Here is a 20636-nt window from a genome sequence, read left to right on the forward strand (position 1 = left end):
GTTAAGCGGGCATTGTGTCAAGAAGCAGTGCGGCTTGGCTGGGTAATTTTTTGGAGGACGCATGGCTCTCTCTCCTTCACCTCTCCAGAGTCCGTACGGGGGTTACAGCAATGGGACAAGACTGTAACTACCAACTGGATACCAAGAAAATGGGGAGAAAAAGGGGTAAACAAAAAAGCTAACTAGTACCCTCGTTATGTTGAGAGCACAACCTATTTATCTCATGATCACAACATGACAAAAGTTGTTTTGGAGAGATCATGAGATAATCAAAAGTACCACGCATCATCCATTAGTTTGTTCAGGTGCACGATAACCACTTAAATCAAGGCTGCGTTGTGCGCAATGCAGGCATTTAACGATGCCTGACAGGCAACCCTGTTTCCCAGCGTGAGCTAGCTAATTAGCTAGGTAGTCTTGTAAGCTAGTTAGCTAGCTAGCTAGTAAGCTAGCTTGTTATCTATGCTGGTTGTTAGCTTGCAGGCTGATATTGAATCTGATCAAGCTCTGAGGCTGAAATTAAGTCTGATCTGCCTGTCAGGAATGGAGCTCACCCACTGTAAATGTAAATATTATCCACAAAACATGAAGTGTCCCTTACAATTGTACACATACCAGTTATGCAAGCTAACAACCAGCATAGATAACAAGCTAGCTATCAAGACTACCCGGCTAACTTACTCACTCACAAGACTAGCCAAGCTAGTGTTGTTACTTGCATGTGATTGGCTATGGTCTTGGGGTGGCATACAACCTGGGAGACAGGGTTGCATGTCAGGCATCGTTCAGGGCTTAAATGCCCCAAGAACTCTTAGCTCAAGTTAAGGGCTGATCCACAGTGGGCTCTTCCGCCTCAACCATACTGTCAATCTATCAATACGTCCACTCCTATTTATAGAGTTTATCTTGTGAAATCGACAAAACAACTTTTGTTATGTCGTGATCATGAGACAAATAAGTTGTGATCTCGAAATAATGAGGGACTTTACTTTTTTATTCATATGTCCTCCCTCTCTGGACTTCCATAGGTAAGTATAGGGCTAACCAATGATTTATATATACACTAGATGATTAATAGTGGCCTCTGAAGCCACCACGCTTCCATTTTGGCACTCCCTCATCGTTGTAAAAAATATTTAGGAAGTTATAGAAATGCATTTATTAATACCTACAATTTATTTTATTACAGACACCATAATGCATACATTTACATTATATTATGTGAGCTACACATAACAATAAAAAATGAAAAAAATATACTAAATCATTTTCATAAAAGTATAATTTTTAAGAAGTTCTAATGTTACTGTCCCTACTCCAACCACAAAAATACTTAAATACATGTAATTTTGTCTATGAAACAATTAATAGAAATATTCCTGGTTCTTCTGGGGAGTGCCAATATGGCCAAAATGTCGCTTCAAAGCCTCTTATTGGCCAATATATAGCACCTGGCTAATGTGTCCCAGGTGATCTGATGGGTCCAGCTACAATGCAACGTCCTATCACGTGCAAGTAAATCGATGATTTTAATTAGCTGATGCTCATTTTGAGTCAGAGAAACTGTTTAAATGTAAGCTGTTTCTAATGTTCGCAAGTATCCCAAAGTCTTTACATAATGGCATGTTCCTACACGTGTAAGAGTGTATAGGGGGTGTTAAAAGTATATACAATCTGATAAGGTATGCAAAGATTCCCATGAGTTTTGGTATGGCTGACAGATAACACCAACATGGAACCACACATAAAATAAATACATAACAAAAATACACAAATACACACACAGTCATGACAAGCTAACTACAGCAACACCACACTGGCAGTGAGACTGATGGCAAACTGTTCTTTCACATTCTTCACAACACACTATTCAAACATCAAAACACACACAATATAGGAACTCCACAGAGACAAAACATGATCTCTCCCTAAAAAAAACACCCACATGATATACAATACAACAGACAGAAACAATAGGAGACCCTGCCTATTCCCCCCACAGAATAAGCTCTCACATACTCCAGGACCAACCATCAGCTATCAATAAGTATTTGTGTAAATACAACCCAGCTCATAACATCTCAAAGAGTTCCCAGATGTCACGTTCTGACCTTAGTTCTTTTATTATGTCTTTGTTTTAGTTTGGTCAGGGCGTGAGTTGGGTGGGTTGTCTATGTTCCTTTTTCTATGTTTTGGGATTTCTGTGTTTGACCTGGTATGGTTCTCAATCAGAGGCAGCTGTTTATCGTTGTCCCTGATTGAGAACCATATATAGGTAGCCTGGTTTCACTTTCGAGTTGTGGGTGATTATTTTCCGTGTTAGTGTTTGTTACCACCGTTTCGTTTGTGTCACTTTGTTATTTTGCATTGTTGTAGTGTTCAGTTTGTCTTATTAAAAAGGACACTTACCACGCTGCAAATTGGTCCGATTTCTCTTACTCCTCATCGGAGGAAGACGACGAACGTTACACCAGACTTGAGGAATGACAGCTTATGAGTGTGCACAAGGGAATGGCACTTCAGATATGTTCTCATTAGAACACCTTTGTTTTGGTGAAAACTTTAGTTGGCCAAAATTCCAACAAATCAAACTTCATTCCCTTCATACCCCTTATATCTGCCTGGAAACTGTCATCATGTCAACCACATTGAAAAAATGGATTTGATGTTTTGCGGACACACCTATCATTCCAACCAGACAGTGAGTACATGTGTATGTGTGTGTGTGCATGCGTGCACTAGAGCATGGGTTCTCAAAGTGGGGTCTGCAGACCCCTGTGGTGAGTGAGGAGAGTAAGGAATGAGGTGAGGTGAGTTGAAGGTAGAGGCTGTAACCTAACCTGGGGGGTTAACCTAATACACATCACAATGCTGGGAGGTATGGCTGGCGTCTGTCATACTATGAGTGCTGTCATTACCTCACACACTGTATGGTCTATAGGCTGACTGGCTACTAAACCATCTCATGATCATCTGTACATGGCGCCGACAGAGAGGGTTGCCTCGCTTCTAGTCCTTAGGAAACTTTGCCATATTTAGTTTTTTTAATGTAGTATTTCTTACATTGCTAGCCCAGAAAATCTTAAGTGTTATTACATACAGCTGGGAAGAACTATTAGATAACAAGAGGATAATAGAGTACCACCGACGCGGCCCGCTACCAAGGAAAGCGTGCCCCCCCTCTCCTCGTTGGCCGATGTGAGTAAGACATATAAACGCGTTAACCCTCGCAAGGCTGCCGGCCCAGACGGCATCCCTAGCCGCGTCCTCAGAGTATGCGCAGACCAGCTGGCTGGTGTGTTTACGGACATTTTCAATCTCTCCCTATCCCAGTCAGCTGTCTCCACATGCTTCAAGATGGCCACCATTGTTCCTGTACCCAAGAAGGCAAAGGTAACTTAACTAAATTACTATTGCCCCGTAGCACTCACTTCTGTCATCATGAAGTGCTTTGAGAGACTAGTCAAGGATCAAATAACCTCCACCTTACCTGCCATCCTAGACCCACTTCAATTTGCATACAGCTCCAATAGCTCCACAGACGATACAATCACCATCACACTGCAGGCAATCCCATCTGGATAAGCGGAACACTTATGTAAGAATGCTGTTCATTGACTACAGCTCAGCATTCAACACCATAGTACCCTCCAAGCTCATCATTAAGCTTGAGGCCCTGGGTCTCAACCCCGCCCTGTATAACTGGGTCCTGGACTTCCTGATGGGCCGTCCCCAGGTGGTGAAGGTAGGAAACATCATCTCCTCTTCGCTGATCCTCAACACTGGGGCCCCACATGGGTGCTGGCTCAGCCCCCTCCTGTACTCCCTGTTCACCCATGACTGCGTGTGTAACAGTATAGCTTCCGTCCCTCTTCTCACCCCAACCTTGGCTCGAACCAGGGACCCTCTGCACACATCAACAGTCACCTTCGAAGCATCGTTACCCATCGCTCCACAAAAGCCGCAGCCCTTGCAGAGCAAGGGGAACCACTACTTCAAGGTCTCAAAGCGACTGATGTCACCGATTGAAACGCTATTAGCATGAACCACCGCTAACTAGCTAGCCATTTCACATCGGTTACACGTGGCCATGCACGCCTCCAACTCAATCATCAAGTTTGCAGACGACACAACAGTAGTGGGCTTGATTACCAACAACAACGAGACAGCCTACAGGGAGGAGGTGAGGGCGCTCGGAGTGTGGTGTCAGGAAAACAACCTCTCACTCAATGTCAACAAAACACCCCCTATCCACATTGACGGGACAGCAGTGGAAAAGGTGGACAGTTTTAAGTTCCTCTGTGTACACATCAAGGATAAACTAAAATGGTTCACTCACACAGACAGTGTGGTGAAGAAGGCGCAACAGCGCCTCTTCAACCTCAGGAGACTGAAGAAATTTGGCTTGTCACCTAAAACCCTCACAAACATTTACAGATGCACAATTGAGAGCATCCTGTCGGGCTGTATCACCGCCTTGTACGGCAACTGCACCGCACACAACAGCGAGGCTCACCAGAGGGTGGTTTGATCTGCACAATGCATCACTGGGGGCAAACGACCTGCCCTCCAGGACACCTACAGCACCCGATGTCACAGAAAGGCCAAAAAGATAATCAAGGACAACAACCACCCAAGCCACTGCCTGTTCACCCCGCTACCACCCAGAAGGCGAGCTCAGGACAGGTGCATCAAAGCTGGGACCGAGAGACTGAAAACAGCTTTTATCTCAAAGACATCATACTGTTAAACTGCATTCACTACCACAGAGAGGCTGCTGCCTACATACAGACTTGAAATCATTGGCCACTTTAATAAATGGATCACTAGTCACTTTAATAATGCCACTTTAATAATGTTTACATATCTTGCATTACTCATCTCATGTTTATACTGTATTTTATACCAACTATTGCATCTTGCCTATGCCGCTTGGTCATCGCAACCATATTTTTATTTGTACAGTGGGGAGAACAAGTATTTGATAAACTGCCGATTTAGCAGGTTTTCCTACTTACAAAGCATGTAGAGGTCTGTAATTTATCATAGGTGCATTTCAACTGTGAGACAAAAATCTAAAACAAAAATCCAGAAAATCACATTGTATGATTTTTAAGTAATTAATTTGCATTTTATTGCATGACATAAGTACTTGATACATCAGAAAAGCAGAACTTAATATTTGGTACAGAAACCTTTGTTTGCAATTACAGAAATCATACGTTTCCTGTAGTTCTTGACCAGGTTTGCACACACTGCAGCAGGGATTTTGGCCCACTCCTCCATACAGACCTTCTCCAGATCCTTCAGGTTTCGGGGCTGGGCAATACGGACTTTCAGCTCCCTCCAAAGATTTTCTATTGGGTTCAGGACTGGAGACTGGCTAGGCCACTCCAGGACCTTCAGATGCTTCTTACGGAGCCACTCCTTAGTTGCCCTGGTTGTGTGTTTCGAGTCGTTGTCATGCTGGAAGACCCAGCCACGACCCATCTTCCATGCTCTTGCTGAGGGAAGGAGGTTGTTGGCCAAGATCTCGCGATACATGGCCCCATCCATCCTCCCCTCAATACGGTGCAGTCGTCCTGTCCCCTTTGCAGAAAAGCATCCCCAAAGAATGATGTTTCCACCTCCATGCTTCACGGTTGGGATGGTGTTATTGGGGTTGTACTCATCCTTCTTCTTCCTCCAAACACGGCGAGAGGAGTTTAGACCAAAAAGCTCTATTTTTGTCTCATCAGACCACATGGTCTTCGCCCATTCCTCCTCTGGATCATCTAGATGGTCATTGTCAAACTTCAGACGGGCCTGGACATACGCTGGCTTGAGCAGGGGGACCTTGCGTGCGCTGCAGGATTTAATCCATGACGGCGTAGTGTGTTACTAATGGTTTTCTTTGAGACTGTGGTCCCAGCTCTCTTCAGGTCATTGACCAGGTCCTGCCGAGTAGTTCTGAGCTGATCCCTGATCCCTGATCCCCCCCTGAGATCTTGCATGGAGCCCCAGACCGAGGGTGATTGACCGTCATCTTGAACTTCTTCCATTTTCTAATAATTGCGGCAACAGTTGTTGCCTTCTCACCAAGCTGCTTGCCTATTGTCCTGTAGCCCATCCCAGCCTTTACCCCTGATGTCCTTACACAGCTCTCTGGTCTTGGCCATTGTGGAGAGGTTGGAGTCTGTTTGTGTGTGGACAGGTGTCTTTTATACAGGTAACGAGTTCAAACAGGTGCAGTTAATACAGGTAATGAGTGGAGAACAGGAGGGCTTGTTAAAGAACAACAAACAGGTCTGTGAGAGCTGGAATTCTTACTGGTTGGTAGGTGATCAAATACTTATGTCATGCAATAAAATGCAAATTAATTACTTAAAAATCGTACAATGTGATTTTCTGGATTTTTGTTTTAGATTCCGTCTCTCACAGTACCTATGATAAAAATTACAGACCTCTACATGCTTTGTAAGTAGGAAAACCTGCAAAATCAGCAGTGTATCAAATAATTGTTCTCCCCACTGTATATATTCTTATTACATCCCTTTACTTAAATGTGAGTGTATTAGGTAGTTGTTGTGGAATTGTTAGATTACTTGTTAGATATTACTGCACTGTCGGAACTAGAAGCACAAGTATTTCACTACACTCGCAATAACATCTACTAACCATGTGTATGTGACCAATAAAATTTTATTTGATTTTACTCCCCAGCAGAACATCTCAAAGAACAACCTGTTCTTCTACAGACCACTAGGCAATGTTGAGGCAACATGGAGACTCTTCTCTCTCATTGCTCTCACAAAAACACATGAATTAAATTATAAAAAAATATATGTTTTACTTCCTTCCCGGAACAGTGGTTCAAATATAGTTACTACTTATAGTTATACTTTTGTTTTCAGTTCAGACTCAGGGGCTCTATTCTATAGAACACGTAAAAAGGGTTTTTGTGGATAAGTGGAATGCAGTATTCCTCTTCCTGAGCTTTTAGGGCTTTTAATGATTGTTTTGGTTGAATAGGCTTATATACCAGCCCTCTAGGTTCCTAGCCTATTCCTTCTCCCCAAACAAACTCAATGACTGTTCAGTGGATTCTGAGTCAAACAACACTCACTATAGCTTCATATTGCTTTGGTCTGACAGACCCAGACCTCTCTGCTAAACACACGCACACACAACCCCATACACACAGTCCTGTGGACTGTATATTTTGATCGGGCACTGCTCGATTCAACAGTCTTCCACAGGGCTGTGCTCACTCACACAAAGGCCTGGTAATTTCTTTGACACTGGTGGCCACTTAGAGAGATAAATTGAGGCAGAGACCATACCAAATAATGTGTGTCATATGCCGCCAACACATATCAAACACATATCATGAGCAAAATTACACCAAACACGCCTCCAACACAATCATCAAGTTTACAGATGACACAACAGGGGTAGGCCTGATCACCAAAAATGACGAGACAGCCTACATGGAGGAGGTGAGGGCCCCGGCGGAGTGGTGCCAGGAAAATAACCTCTCCCTCAACGTCAACAAAATGAAGGAGCTGATCATGGATTTCAGGAGACAGCAGAGAGAGCACAGCTGTATCCACATCGACGGGGCCGCAGTGGAGAAGGTGAAAATCTTCAAGTTCCTCTGTGTACACATCACTGACAATCTGAAATGGTCCTCCCACGCAGACAATGTAGTGAAGAACCCTCACAAACATTTACAGATGCACCTATGAGAGCATCCTGTTGGGCTGTATCACCGCCTGGTATGGAAACTGTATCATCCACAACCACAGGGCTCTCCAGAGGGTTCTTCACTACATTGTCTGTGTGGGTGAACCATTTCAGATTGTCAGTGATGTGTGGTGCGGTCTGCCTATATTATCACCGGGGGCACACTTCGTGCCCTCCAGGACATCTACAGCACCCGTGACACAGGAAGGCAAAGAAGATCATGAAGGACCTCAGCCACCCGAGGTCAGTACAGGTGCATCAAAGCTGGGACCGAGAGACTGAAAAACAGCTCCTATCTCAAGGCCCTGAACTTAGTCACTGTCAATAGCTGGCTACCAGCGGGTTACTGCACCTTAGAGGCTGCTGCCCTATGAACATTGACATGGAAAACTGGTCACTTTAATAACGGAACACTGATAAATTGTATAATGTTTACACACTGTTTTACCCATTTCACATATATATACTGTATTCTAGTCAAGGCCATCCTATTAAATTATTACTGTACAAATAGTATTCTATTCCAGGTGCAAATAGTATTCTATCCTAGGTGTTCTACAGATATACTATATATTCTATCCACCCGAACAGCTGATGAAACTGAGAAATACTCCTATCTGTAATAAAGCCCTTTTGTGGAGAAAGACTCATTCTGATTGGCTGGGCCTGGCTCCCCAGTGGGTGGGCCATGCTCCCAAGTGGGTGGGCCTATGCCCTCCCAGGCCCACCCATGGCTGCGCCCCTGCCCAGTCATGTGCAATCCATAGATTTGGGCTTAATTTATTTAAATATGAACTCCAACTCAGGAATATCATTGAAATTGTTGCATGTTGCGTTTATATTTTTGTTAAGTAAATATTTATACTCCGGACTCTGACATTGCTTGTCCTTATATTTCTATATTTCTTAATTCCATTATTTTACTTTTAGATGTGTGTATTGTTGTGTATTGTTAGATATTAATGCACTGTTGGAGCTAGGAACACAAGCATTTCTAAATATGTGTGTATTTGATTTGATACATGGAGTTGAATGATGTATCACTGCCTGCAGTGAGAGTCTGACATGCCTAATGACTGGCCAGTTTCATGAATCCATATACTCTGACATTCCCATTACCCTTCATTGTTTGTCATTTAGCAATATGTTACATAACTCACCACTCATCTGGCCTTCTCTCTCTGGTTCCGACTCTTTGACATGAGAAACATGCTCTTCTGTGAGAGCTGCATCACATCACTCTCTGCTGGTTTTCACTCTCTGCATATAGATTAAACATTGGAATTGTTGTAAGGTTACAGGGACAATGTTGTAATTCAGATCAGAAGAGCTCAGTAAGTAGAGGAGTGTTTCACACACCCCACACATGTTGTATCTTATGTTAGAAGACAAGAGAGGTGGACGACCTGACCAGGGATCATTTTCAGCAGTCAGAGGGAGGCAGTGCCATGGGTGGGCAGGTCCTCTAAAACGCTCTAGTGACAAACAAACTTTGCTGCCCTGTTTCAAATTATCTACATGGCTGGGAGAACCTATTCAAGTAAAGTAAATACATTTAAAAAATTTAAGAAAAACCGACGTATTATTAGCTAACTAGCTACAGTGCAGGCTAACTCAAATGAGCTGCTAAATGAACTAGCTAGTTGGCTAGCTTGCCAACTTCACATAATGTATAGATAGCTAGCTAAGCTAATTAAATATCACCAGCTACCTAACCTCATATTAGCTCGGTATCTTGATTTATTTATCCCTGTAAAAAACTAACTCCAAATGCATTTGTAGGTAAGTTAGCTAGCTAACAGCCATGGAGGAGCGGGAAAGGATAGCAGCCGAACTGTCAAAAGTGAGAGAGTAGGCTATTCTGGATAGGGAGGGTACTTTTGTGTAGTTCCTGTCCTTAGAAGTGAGGACGGAGATAGTAACATAACATTCAGTACGGTATAATTGGACTATAATGAAGTCTGTTTCTTGTGAGGTGTTCTGTCCTCAGATAAAGAGAGCTATGAAAGCCGGTCTACATATGAAGAGCAGTGGTTCTCAGTCCTGGGGTCTCAAAAGGGGTGCACATTTCTGTTTTTGCCTTAGCACTGCACAGCTGATTCAGTTGATCAACTCATCAAGCTTTGAGTGGTATTTCTGTATTCATTCTTTGATATGATCCTGTTATTGTCACATGCTATATATGCACGTGTGTGCCCATTCATCTTGATATCCAATGTTTTCATGAGTTGTTATAAGGGATATTATACTTTAGTAATCCACAATGACCCAGTGATGTAAAAGTATAATAATTACATTGTCTTCCATATTACAACAGATACCTTGTAACTGGAGATTCCTTCAAAACGATTGCCTACAGTTAACATATAGGGTACTGCAAGGTTGGGTGACCAGGGCCACCTGGGACTGCCTCCTGGGGGAATTCAGGTGTGTGAAGGCTACCTGTGTCCTGCATAACTTCATGAGGATGGACACAAGGACCAGGAGGGGATGTGCAGCTTGCCGCCGTGTGCCAGAGTAGAAGTCTGCTGCTCTGTGAGATGTTTCAAGGATGGGGTCTAACAACGCAGCAAGAGAGGAAATCTATGTGCGGGAGATCTTCACCTCCTACTTCTTCGAAGATGGTGCTGTTCCCTGGTAACACCATTGACTACACTATGCACAACCAAAGGCTCTTTTAAGAGCCATTGACATTGCAATAAGAGTATTCTTCCATTTACTTAACGATGTCAACAGCAGTTATTCAATTCCCAATTTCTCTCCCTTTGATTTCAACTTCTCAGATGAGGGTGCTGTTTAGCCAAGGGTGTGATGTCTGTACAGAAACAAAACAGGCTATTTTAAATCACCCATATTTATTTTTTAAAAACAATTAGACACGCTATAACCCACACACTCATGTATCAATATGATTGTTGGATTGTGTTGTGCAGTAAGCAGGCTTAGGTGTCTAACTGTGGCTCCTTCCACCTTCAAAAAATAGGCAAGAGGGCCAACCATGGAGAATAGTAAGATAATTCATTATTTCTATAACTACTCTATATTGTTTGTCCCGTGTGTCCGTTCATGTTTTTCTGCATTAAGTACTCTGCAGCCACTTAGTGTGGTGTGGACACTAGGAGAGGCCGCACAGAGCTTCCTTTTGAACACAGTCACTTTAACTACCTTATTTTTCAATAACAGTCTCGTTCAATTCATCCCTGTCTCTTCTCCCTAAATCCTCTAGGTTATATCAGCTGTGTCAGTGAACCCCTCCCACATCTGAACTGGCTACATAGAGGGCACAACATGATCAGAGGTTAGAGGTCACTTGGTCAGGTCAACATGAAGTATTATTAAAGAGATGCTTTACATTGAAATAGAGATGAAGTAGTCCCAGAGTTAATGATCCAAGGTCAGTTTTGCATTTCACTTCCTGATTGATGACTAACAACGTTAGAATAAAAATAAGGCTTAAACATGCTCTCTCTCCATCTGTCTCTTGTCTGCAGATATGTTTTGATGTGAGAGGGGATGCCCACCCCCAGTCCTATCATCGCCACCTCACCTGCTTTTAAGATAACCTTTGGGCTGTCGAGTGATACTTATGTAATGGTGATGAACTGAGAATATTTAGGTAGCACTGTGATTCATTAATCATATGCTGCCTTCCCTGCTCCTATGTTTTACCTCTTTCCCCTTTACACCTCTCCCGCCGTCTCTTTCTTCATAATGCACAACAGATGTGCATTGAAGTACAGATTGAACTTGAATTTATAACATTACCATTATAATATTTATAATGCATGTATTTATAACACTTGGATAATGAGATTTTCAATAAAGCATTTTACATTCTCTACTGGTTGAAATTAAGTCTAATTTAATTAAATACTACACCTATCCTGTGTTTATCAGATCAATGCAGATGAAGGGCATTCGGTATTGAGATGAACCGGTTTTAGATTATTTACATGATGCATTGGAAGTGTAGTGTACTGTTTTTTCTGTATATATGAATTACAAACCAGCCTTTAACTATTTAAATCCTGTTTCTAGTCTATTAGCTTCAATGTGTACCTATTGATGTCCCAGGACCAAAATGAGCAAACCCTGTTGAAGTGTATAATTGTAATACATACATGCAGACATAGAGTCATTCAAAGACTGGAATTTGATACTCCTGTTATTGGATATGACTAAAAAATAATCTCAAAGACATTCATACCTGAACTGCACATTTATATGCCAAGGTAGAGTACATGATCAGTGAATATATGAAAATGTACAGACTACAATGTGGGGATCTCAATTATGGTAATAACTACATGTATATACAACTTGCATCCTTGACAAAGTTTTATTATATTCTACTCAATCCATAGGCTTCATTAATGTAATTCAGACTGCTTTGAAGTTGATACAACTGGCTACGATAGCTGAGGTTCATAGCTAGGTTCTGAACTAATATGTATACCAAACGTCTGGGTCTATACACAGATCGGCTAGATAGCTAGCTACACATCCATAGGCATACAGGTATTTGTTCCATCACTGCACACTAAGCAAGAACATAGCTAGCTAGCTACGTTATTAAATCTATCTGCATGGCATGCTTACACAATTGTACATTCAATTTGCAGTTAATACTTCAGCTAGCTAGATTCTATACATCCACTGTTTCACAAGACGACAGATAAAGCCCCCCTAAAATAGGCCTAGCGACGTCCCTGGTCCACACAATGTGGAAATGTCCCTCTGGCATCACCGTAATATGATAAACATCACAGAAAAACATTACATGACATCAGAACATCTTCATCATCTCAAATACAAAAATGGGTCACCTTACATGTTTAAAAAAAGATTGTTGTTACCTTTTCAAAAATGATTCTTAGAGGTTTGATAAGTAAATGGATATGGTATACTGACCAGTAGCGCACATTGTGACTATTTACCCACTGATTGCACCATTCGTTATTGGGCTTTGTAGTACAGAATCTGGAGACATTTACAATGTAAAACATCGGTGTGTTCCCTATTTACTTGCAAGTGGTAACGACTCTTTCAGAGAAATTCCACAAATACAAACAATAATGTTTGCCATACATGTTGTTTCTCTCTGCTGTTGTTTTTGTGTCCTAGGCTGTTTAGAGGCTGTTGGCGACGAGGCGGTCTCTGGGGTATACAATTATTTAAAAAGGGTTGGTGGCGACTGCGCACAGATACAGTTTCACACCATGAAGTGCTCCACATCTTTGCCAAGCCAACACAAATGTTGGTCTGTGTGCAAAGAGCGAGTTTATGTAGACGATAGACTAAGAATTGCTCAAATTTAAAGCTAGGTGGCAGCAGGTGTCGTGCGCGCGGATTGGTTCAGGAGAGTCAGTCACTTCTCCGGAGACGCATTCTTCCCTTCAGAGAGCTCACTCACCCTCATGGAAGAAAATGTGAACATAGGCTTCGAACCTACTGGCAAGCCGGGGATGATGGAGGACCCTGGGAACGACACCGGCACTTTTGGGAACTCCAGCGACCCGTTTGGCCGGAACGAGGAGGTCGCCAAGATCGAGATCACGGTGCTTAGCGTGACATTTTTCGTGGCTGTGGTGGGGAACCTGAGCGTGCTGCTGGCCATGTACATGAGCCGACGGAAGCCCTTGCGCATGCACCTGTTCATGAAACACCTGAGCCTCGCGGACTTGGCTGTGGCCTTTTTCCAGGTGCTGCCGCAGCTCTGTTGGGAGATCACCTTCCGCTTCTACGGGCCTGACCTTCTGTGTCGTATCGTCAAGCACCTGCAGGTGCTAGGGATGTTCGCGTCCACCTACATGATGGTGATGATGACGCTGGACCGCTACATCGCAATCTGTCACCCGATGCAGAACATTCACCAGCCCACGCAGCGCGCCTATATGATGATCGGGGCCACCTGGGTGTGTAGTCTTGCCCTGAGCATGCCCCAGTATTTCATCTTCTCACTGAGCGAGGTCCGCCCGGGCTCGGCCGTGTATGACTGCTGGGGACACTTCATCCAGCCGTGGGGTGTGCGCGCCTACATCACCTGGATCACCGTGGGCATCTTCCTCGTGCCCGTGGCCGTGCTCATGCTCTGCTACGGCTTCATCTGCCGATCCATCTGGCTGAACATAAAGTACAAGACCCAGAAGAGCACGATTGCGATGGCACTTGTGACCAAGAATAGGCTGATCGGAAAGAGTTCAGTCAGCAGCATCACCACAATCTCGCGCGCCAAGCTGCGCACAGTGAAGATGACTTTCGTGATCGTGCTGGCGTACGTGGTGTGCTGGGCTCCGTTTTTCACCGTACAGATGTGGTCGGTGTGGGATGAGAGCTTCTCGTGGGATGGTAAGTGTTGTATTTCGGCTCTGAGCTGTGAGTTAGTGGCAGCGCGCGCTGGTGCCATGTCTCCGTTTATTGTGATTTTAAATATTATATTGTTGCTTAGCCCTACTTACTGAATAATATGTTGGTGATAGTGCACAGCATCAGCACATATTTCATGCATTACCCAAGGGGCTTCCCTAAAATCTGCTTCACTGCTCTCCAAATGTAGATAGCTTTTACGCAACAGTTTACCACGGATATAGTGAGACAAAAACTCTATGACTCCTTCTCAGATACATAGACCTAACTGAAACAAATAGACTATACAGACAGTCAATACGCATTACTTGAGCTATAGACTGTGCAAACTGGAGTCCTGGGGTACATTCTTGTGACCGCAATGGAATAACCGCGCACAAAAATATCTTACTGGAAGTAATTTGACGATCAGTCCTGTGCATTAACTCATAATCCATTGCCTTGATGAGGTCTGAATGGAGCTGATGTTATTCCATCTGCTGTGGCTTGATTTATGGGACAGTGCTTGATTTATGGGACAGTGCTTGATTTATGGGACAGTGCGGAATAGAAAAACAGCAGAATCACCTAAAGGCCATACATAAGTGTTAAACACGTGCCATATAAAGCAACCGTTGTGCAGGTGTGACAGACAGTTGTGAAAACGACCATCGGTCTTAGTTGGTGCATTCATCTTAGAGGCAATCATCAGTTGTTCATCTATTTTTAGACTTATAAGTGAAGAATACGTACCCGCTGATTATTGAAGAATATAACTCATAAATGCCCTATGAGCTTCATTAAACTGTTGTACCACATTAGAACCGAAAACATATGCTTGTTTTACGCCAATGTTAGTAAACAAAGTAAATGTGAACAAACACTGTATAACCTAAAAAATATGGTTAAAACTACAGTGCTTTAGGAAACTATTCAGATCCCTTGACTTATTCCAGGAGAGATGGATGCACTGACTCTAATCTCTCCTGGAGATCTCCAAACATTAATTCAATATTTTGCTGGAGAGTCAGTGACCCTTCAGACCTAGTGGCTTGCTGAGACTCCCTCGAGAGTATGCATAAATAGTGTGTGTCACTGCTAGTAGATAAACAGAACAAGCTTGAATGTTTTCTCCTTCACTGACTGGCCGACACCCCCTATTCCCCGTGTCTCTCTCTCCAGACTCCGAGAACACCGCAGTCATCATCTCAGCTCTGCTGGCCAGTCTGAATAGCTGCTGTAACCCGTGGATCTACATGATCTTCAGCGGCCACCTCCTCTCTGACATGGTCCACTGTCTGCCGTGCTGCTGGAGGCTGTTCCACAGGTTCGGCCATCAGGATTCGAACAGCAGCATCCGCCACACCACACTCCTGACCCGGGTACCACTCCCGGCCCTACCCCGGCGGAGCTCAGAGAAAAGCTCTTGCAAAGATTGCATTCACCACTCCCACAGGAACTGTCAATCAATCCCGGTGGAGTCTTGACCCCGTGCTCACACTAAACACTGTCCATATGGTTCAGTTTATGTGCCACAGCGACGACGGCTGTCGTATGTTCAAATCAAATCAAATCACATTTTATTTGTCACATACACATGGTTAGCAGATGTTAATGCGAGTGTAGCGAAATGCTTGTGCTTCTAGTTCCGACAATGCAGTAATAACCAACGAGTAATCTAACTAACAATTCCAAAACTACTACCTTATACACACAAGTGTAAAGGGATAAAGAATATGTACATAAAGATATATAAATGAGTGATGGTACAGAGCGGCATAGGCAAGATGCAGTAGATGGTATCGAGTACAGTATATACATATGAAATGAGTATGTAAACAAAGTGGCATAGTTTAATGTGGCTAGTGATACATGTATTACATAAAGATGCAGTAGATGATATAGAGTACAGTATATACATAGACATATGAGATGAATAATGTAGGGTTTGTAAACATTATATTAAGTAGCATTGTTTAAAGTGGCTAGTGATATATTTTACATCAATTCCCATTATTAAAGTGGCTGGAGTTGAGTCAGTGTGTTGGCAGCAGCCACTCAATGTTAGTGGTGGCTGTTCAACAGTCTGATGGCCTTGAGATAGAAGCTGTTTTTCAGTCTCTCGGTCCCAGCTTTGATGCACCTGTACTGACCTCGCCTTCTGGATGATAGCGGGGTGAACAGGCAGTGGCTCGGGTGGTTGTTGTCCTTGATGATCTTTATGGCCTTCCTGTGACATCGGGTGGTGTAGGTGTCCTGGAGGGCAGGTAGTTTGCCCCCGGTGATGCGTTTTGCAGACCTCACTACCCTCTGGAGAGCCTTACGGTTGTGGGCGGAGTAGTTGCCGTACCAGGCGGTGATACAGCCCGACAGGATGCTCTCGATTGTGCATCTGTAGAAGTTTGTGAGTGCTTTTGGTGACAACCCGAATTTCTTTAGCCTCCTGAGGTTGAAGAGGCGCTGCTGCGCCTTCTTCACGATGCTGTCTGTGTGGGTGGACCAATTCAGTTTGTCTGTGATGTGTACGCCGAGGAACTTAAAACTTACTACCCTCTCCACTACTGTTCCATCGATGTGGATAGGGGGGTGTTCCCTCTGCTGTTTCCTGAAGTCCACAATCATCTCCTTAGTTTTGTTTACGTTGAGTGTGAGGTTATTTTCCTGACACCACACTCCAAGGGCCCTCACCTCCTCCCTGTAGGCCGTCTCGTCGTTGTTGGTAATCAAGCCTACCACTGTTGTGTCGTCCGCAAACTTGATGATTGAGTTGGAGGCGTGCTTGGCCACGCAGTCGTGGGTGAACAGGGAGTACAGGAGAGGGCTCAGAACGCACCCTTGTGGGGCCCCAGTGTTGAGGATCAGCGGGGTGGAGATGTTGTTACCTACCCTCACCACCTGGGGGCGGCCCGTCAAGAAGTCCAGTACCCAGTTGCACAGGGCGGGGTCGAGACCCAGGGTCTCGAGCTTGATGACGAGTTTGGAGGGTACTATGGTGTTAAATGCTGAGCTGTAGTCGATGAACAGCATTCTCACATAGGTATTCCTCTTGTCCCGATGGGTTAGGGCAGTGTGCAGTGTGGTTGAGATTGCATCGGTAAGCAAATTGGAGTGGGTCTAGGGTGTCAGGTAGGGTGGAGGTGATATGGTCCTTGACTAGTCTCTCAAAGCACTTCATGATGACGGAAGTGAGTGCTACGGGGCGGTAGTCGTTTAGCTCAGTTACCTTAGCTTTCTTGGGTACAGGAACAATGGTGGCCCTCTTGAAGCATGAGGGAACAGCTGACTGTGATAGGGAATGATTGAATATGTCCGTAAACACACCAGCCAGCTGGTCTGCGCATGCTCTGAGGGCGCGGCTGGGGATGCCGTCTGGGCCTGCAGCCTTGCGAGGGTTGACAGTCGGCTGCAGTGAAGGAGAGTCCGCATGTTTTGGTTGCGGGCCGTGTCAGTGGCACTGTATTGTCCTCAAAGCGGGCAAAAAAGTTATTTAGTCTGCCTGGGAGCAAGGCATCCTGGTCCGTGACTGGGCTGGTTTTCTTTTTGTAATCCGTGATTGACTGTAGACCCTGCCACATACCTCTTGTGTCTGAGCCGTTGAATTGCGATTCTACTTTCTCTATATTGACGCTTAGCTTGTTTGATTGCCTTGCAGAGGGAATAGCTACACTGTTTGTATTCGGCCATGTTTCCGGTCACCTTGCCCTGATTAAAAGCAGTGGTTCACGCTTTCAGTTTCACGCGAATGCTGCCATCAATCCACGGTTTCTGGTTTGGGAATGTTTTAATCGTTTCTATGGGAACGACATCTTCAACGCACGTTCTAATGAACTCGCTCACCGAATCAGCGTATTCGTCAATGTTGTTGTTTGACGCAATACGAAACATATCCCAGTCCATGTTTAGGGGGAGGTTTAATGGAAACAATGTGAACAGAGTCAGTGCATCCATCTGTCCTGGAGATTGTGTTTCTGCTCAGAGAGGTATTCAACGCTCATCAATCCGTCAGTGGAAATGTGGCAGGCTATAACTAGGATATCCTGTCTCTTCTTGCTAAATGTGAACTGACACAGTCAGGAGGCATCTAAAACACTCTATTATGTATGCTCTTACAGGCTCTTATGGGCCCAGACTCAAGCAGCGATCAGAATCATTGCCATTAACCAGTCATTCCAAATGAACCGAGAGGTCAGGTCTGTCAGTATGTGTTGTTCAGTAACTCATCATATGCCTAATATATGGTAATTGCAATTTTAAATTACAGGTTGACTGTGACTTGATGATTGTGTTGTTATGTTTACGTTTACAATACATTGTCCCATTAAACATGTTTATAAAATGTTTTTAAAAGGTTGAATAAAAACAATAATATACTGGAACACACCACTCTTCTTTCTCCCTTCATCACTCTCCCCCAACGAACCGCTCTCTACCCCTCTCCCCTTCAAGCCCTTCACTCCATCTTTGTGAAGTATGTTGTTGTTTCCTTCATTGACTTTTCATTGTCCCTTAGGGTTTCCAGTCTGTGAGAGTTGATAAGATTGAAATTAGTCAGTTCGGGGTTGAGTGTTCTGTGGGGAGTGTCGAGGCGGGAGACTGGCACCTGGATTCCATTCCATTTTAAATACATTCCATTGTAAATACATTTAGATAAAAGCCATGCATCAACATTTGATGTTATTGTAATCATATGACATATTTGAAGTGTACAGTGTATACCAAATTAAATATCACTATTTCAAATCAAATGTAATTTGTCATATTGTAGTGGTCTGGGTGTAGCTGGTGCAGAGGAGTCAGGCGCAGGACAGCAGAGATGAGAAACAAAAGTAACTTTACTCAAATATTCCAATAACATGTTGTTATACCCACAATAACGGAAACGAACATACATAAAACAATCACGCATAAAAACCATGGGGAAAACAGAGGGTTAAATAATGAACATGTAATTGGGGAATTGAAACCTAGTGTGTAAATCAAAGACAAAACAAATGGAAAATTAAAAGTGGATCGGCGATGGCTAGAAGGCTGGTGACGTCGACCACCGAACGCCGCCCGAACAAGGAGAGGGACCGACTTCGGCGGAAGTCGTGACACATATGCGCTGAATACAACCTTACATTGAAATGCTAACTTACAATCCCTTAATCAACAATGCAGTTTTAAGAAAAAAAAGTGTTAAATAAAAATGTAAATAATTAAAGAGCAGCAGTAAAATAACAGTAGCAAGGCTATATACAGGGGGTACCGGTACAGAGTCAATGTGCGGGGTCACAGGTTAGTCAAGGTAATTGAGGTAATATGAACGTGTAGGTACAGTTAAAGTGACTATGAATAGATAATAAACAGAGAGTCGCAGCAGTGTAAAAGAGGGGTGTTGGGACATTGCAAATAGTCTGGGTAGCCATTTGATTATCTGTTCAGGAGTGTTATCGCTTGGGGGTAGAAGCTGTTAAGAAGCCCTTTGGACCTAGACTTGGTGCTCCGGTACCGCTTGCAGTGCGGTAGCAGAGAGAACAGTCTATGACTAGGGTGGCTGGAGTCTTTGACAATTTTTAGGGCCTTCCTCTGACCGCCTGGTATAGGGGTCCTGGTTGGCAGGAAGCTTGGCCCCAATGCTGGGCCGTACGCACTACCCTCTGTATGTCATGGCACAAGGCGAGATGCAGACACAGGAGGCAGATGGTTGGAGTCTTACAATGTTTAATAATCCAAAAAGAGTAGGCAAGAGAATGGTCGTGGACAGGTAAAAGGTCCAAACCAGATCAGAGTCCAGGAGGTACAGAGTGGCAGACAGGCTTGTTGTCAAGGCAGGCAGAAAGGTCAGGCAGGTGGGTACAGAGTCTAAAACAGGCAAGGGTCAAAAAGCAGGAGAACAGAGAAAAACGCTGGTTGACTTAGAAAATATACAAGACGAACTGGCATTGAGAGACAGGAAACACAGGTATAAATACACTGGGGAAAATAAGCGACACCAGGTGGGAGTGGAGACAAATAGCAGAAAGGACTTATATGACATGTTTAGTAAAGTATTTTCTGCCTTAGAAGAAGATGGAGCTTTTGGCAGGAGAGCGCACAGTATAGCACAGTACTGGGTAAGAGTCTCACACATGGTAGACATATTGCAGAGTGTAATGGTGCGTGTGGTGCTTCTCTGGAAAAAGACTAGTACTTGAGGAGGAATGGCAAAGAAGAGGAGGGATAATCAGATCCAGTGCTGCCTTTGGCTGCCCAGTCCCACAGAATCACTTCATCCTCTCCTGAGAACAAACAGTACCCATCATATCACGTATAGTACATCCGATTATATAGAGTTGACATCAAACACATTCTCATCTTTAACAATAACTCAAGAAACCTATTCTGACAGATACCTCATAGAACAATGGGATTATAGAGTTGAGATCAAACACATCATCTTCAACAACAACCTATTCATCCTCTACCAAGGACATGCATATCACATCAGCTGCTATAAAACGTATTATCAACACCTGTACAACCTATTACAAGGGAGAGATGCCCACGTAATCTCCCCGTGTTGGCAGACTTATGTGCAGTCACTG

The 20636-nt window shown here is 43.8% G+C and overlaps 2 protein-coding genes across 2 annotated transcripts in view; both read left to right on the top strand.

Moving 5' to 3' along the window:
• The window catches only part of LOC139392792 (pyridine nucleotide-disulphide oxidoreductase domain 1), a 783634-nt gene that overhangs the window by 646334 nt on the left and 116664 nt on the right, over positions 1 to 20636 (top strand). The gene's annotated exons all lie outside the window — the stretch shown is intronic.
• LOC139392695 (arg8-vasotocin receptor-like) lies at positions 13107 to 15557 on the top strand. The gene is made up of 2 exons (XM_071140866.1): positions 13107 to 14073; positions 15253 to 15557. Exons 1-2 carry the CDS (start codon positions 13143 to 13145, stop codon positions 15555 to 15557), a joined length of 1236 nt encoding a protein of 411 aa, XP_070996967.1. The 5' UTR covers positions 13107 to 13142.

This window comes from Oncorhynchus clarkii, chromosome 33 (assembly GCF_045791955.1).
Source record: "Oncorhynchus clarkii lewisi isolate Uvic-CL-2024 chromosome 33, UVic_Ocla_1.0, whole genome shotgun sequence".
NCBI classification, from domain to species: Eukaryota; Metazoa; Chordata; class Actinopteri; order Salmoniformes; family Salmonidae; genus Oncorhynchus; species Oncorhynchus clarkii.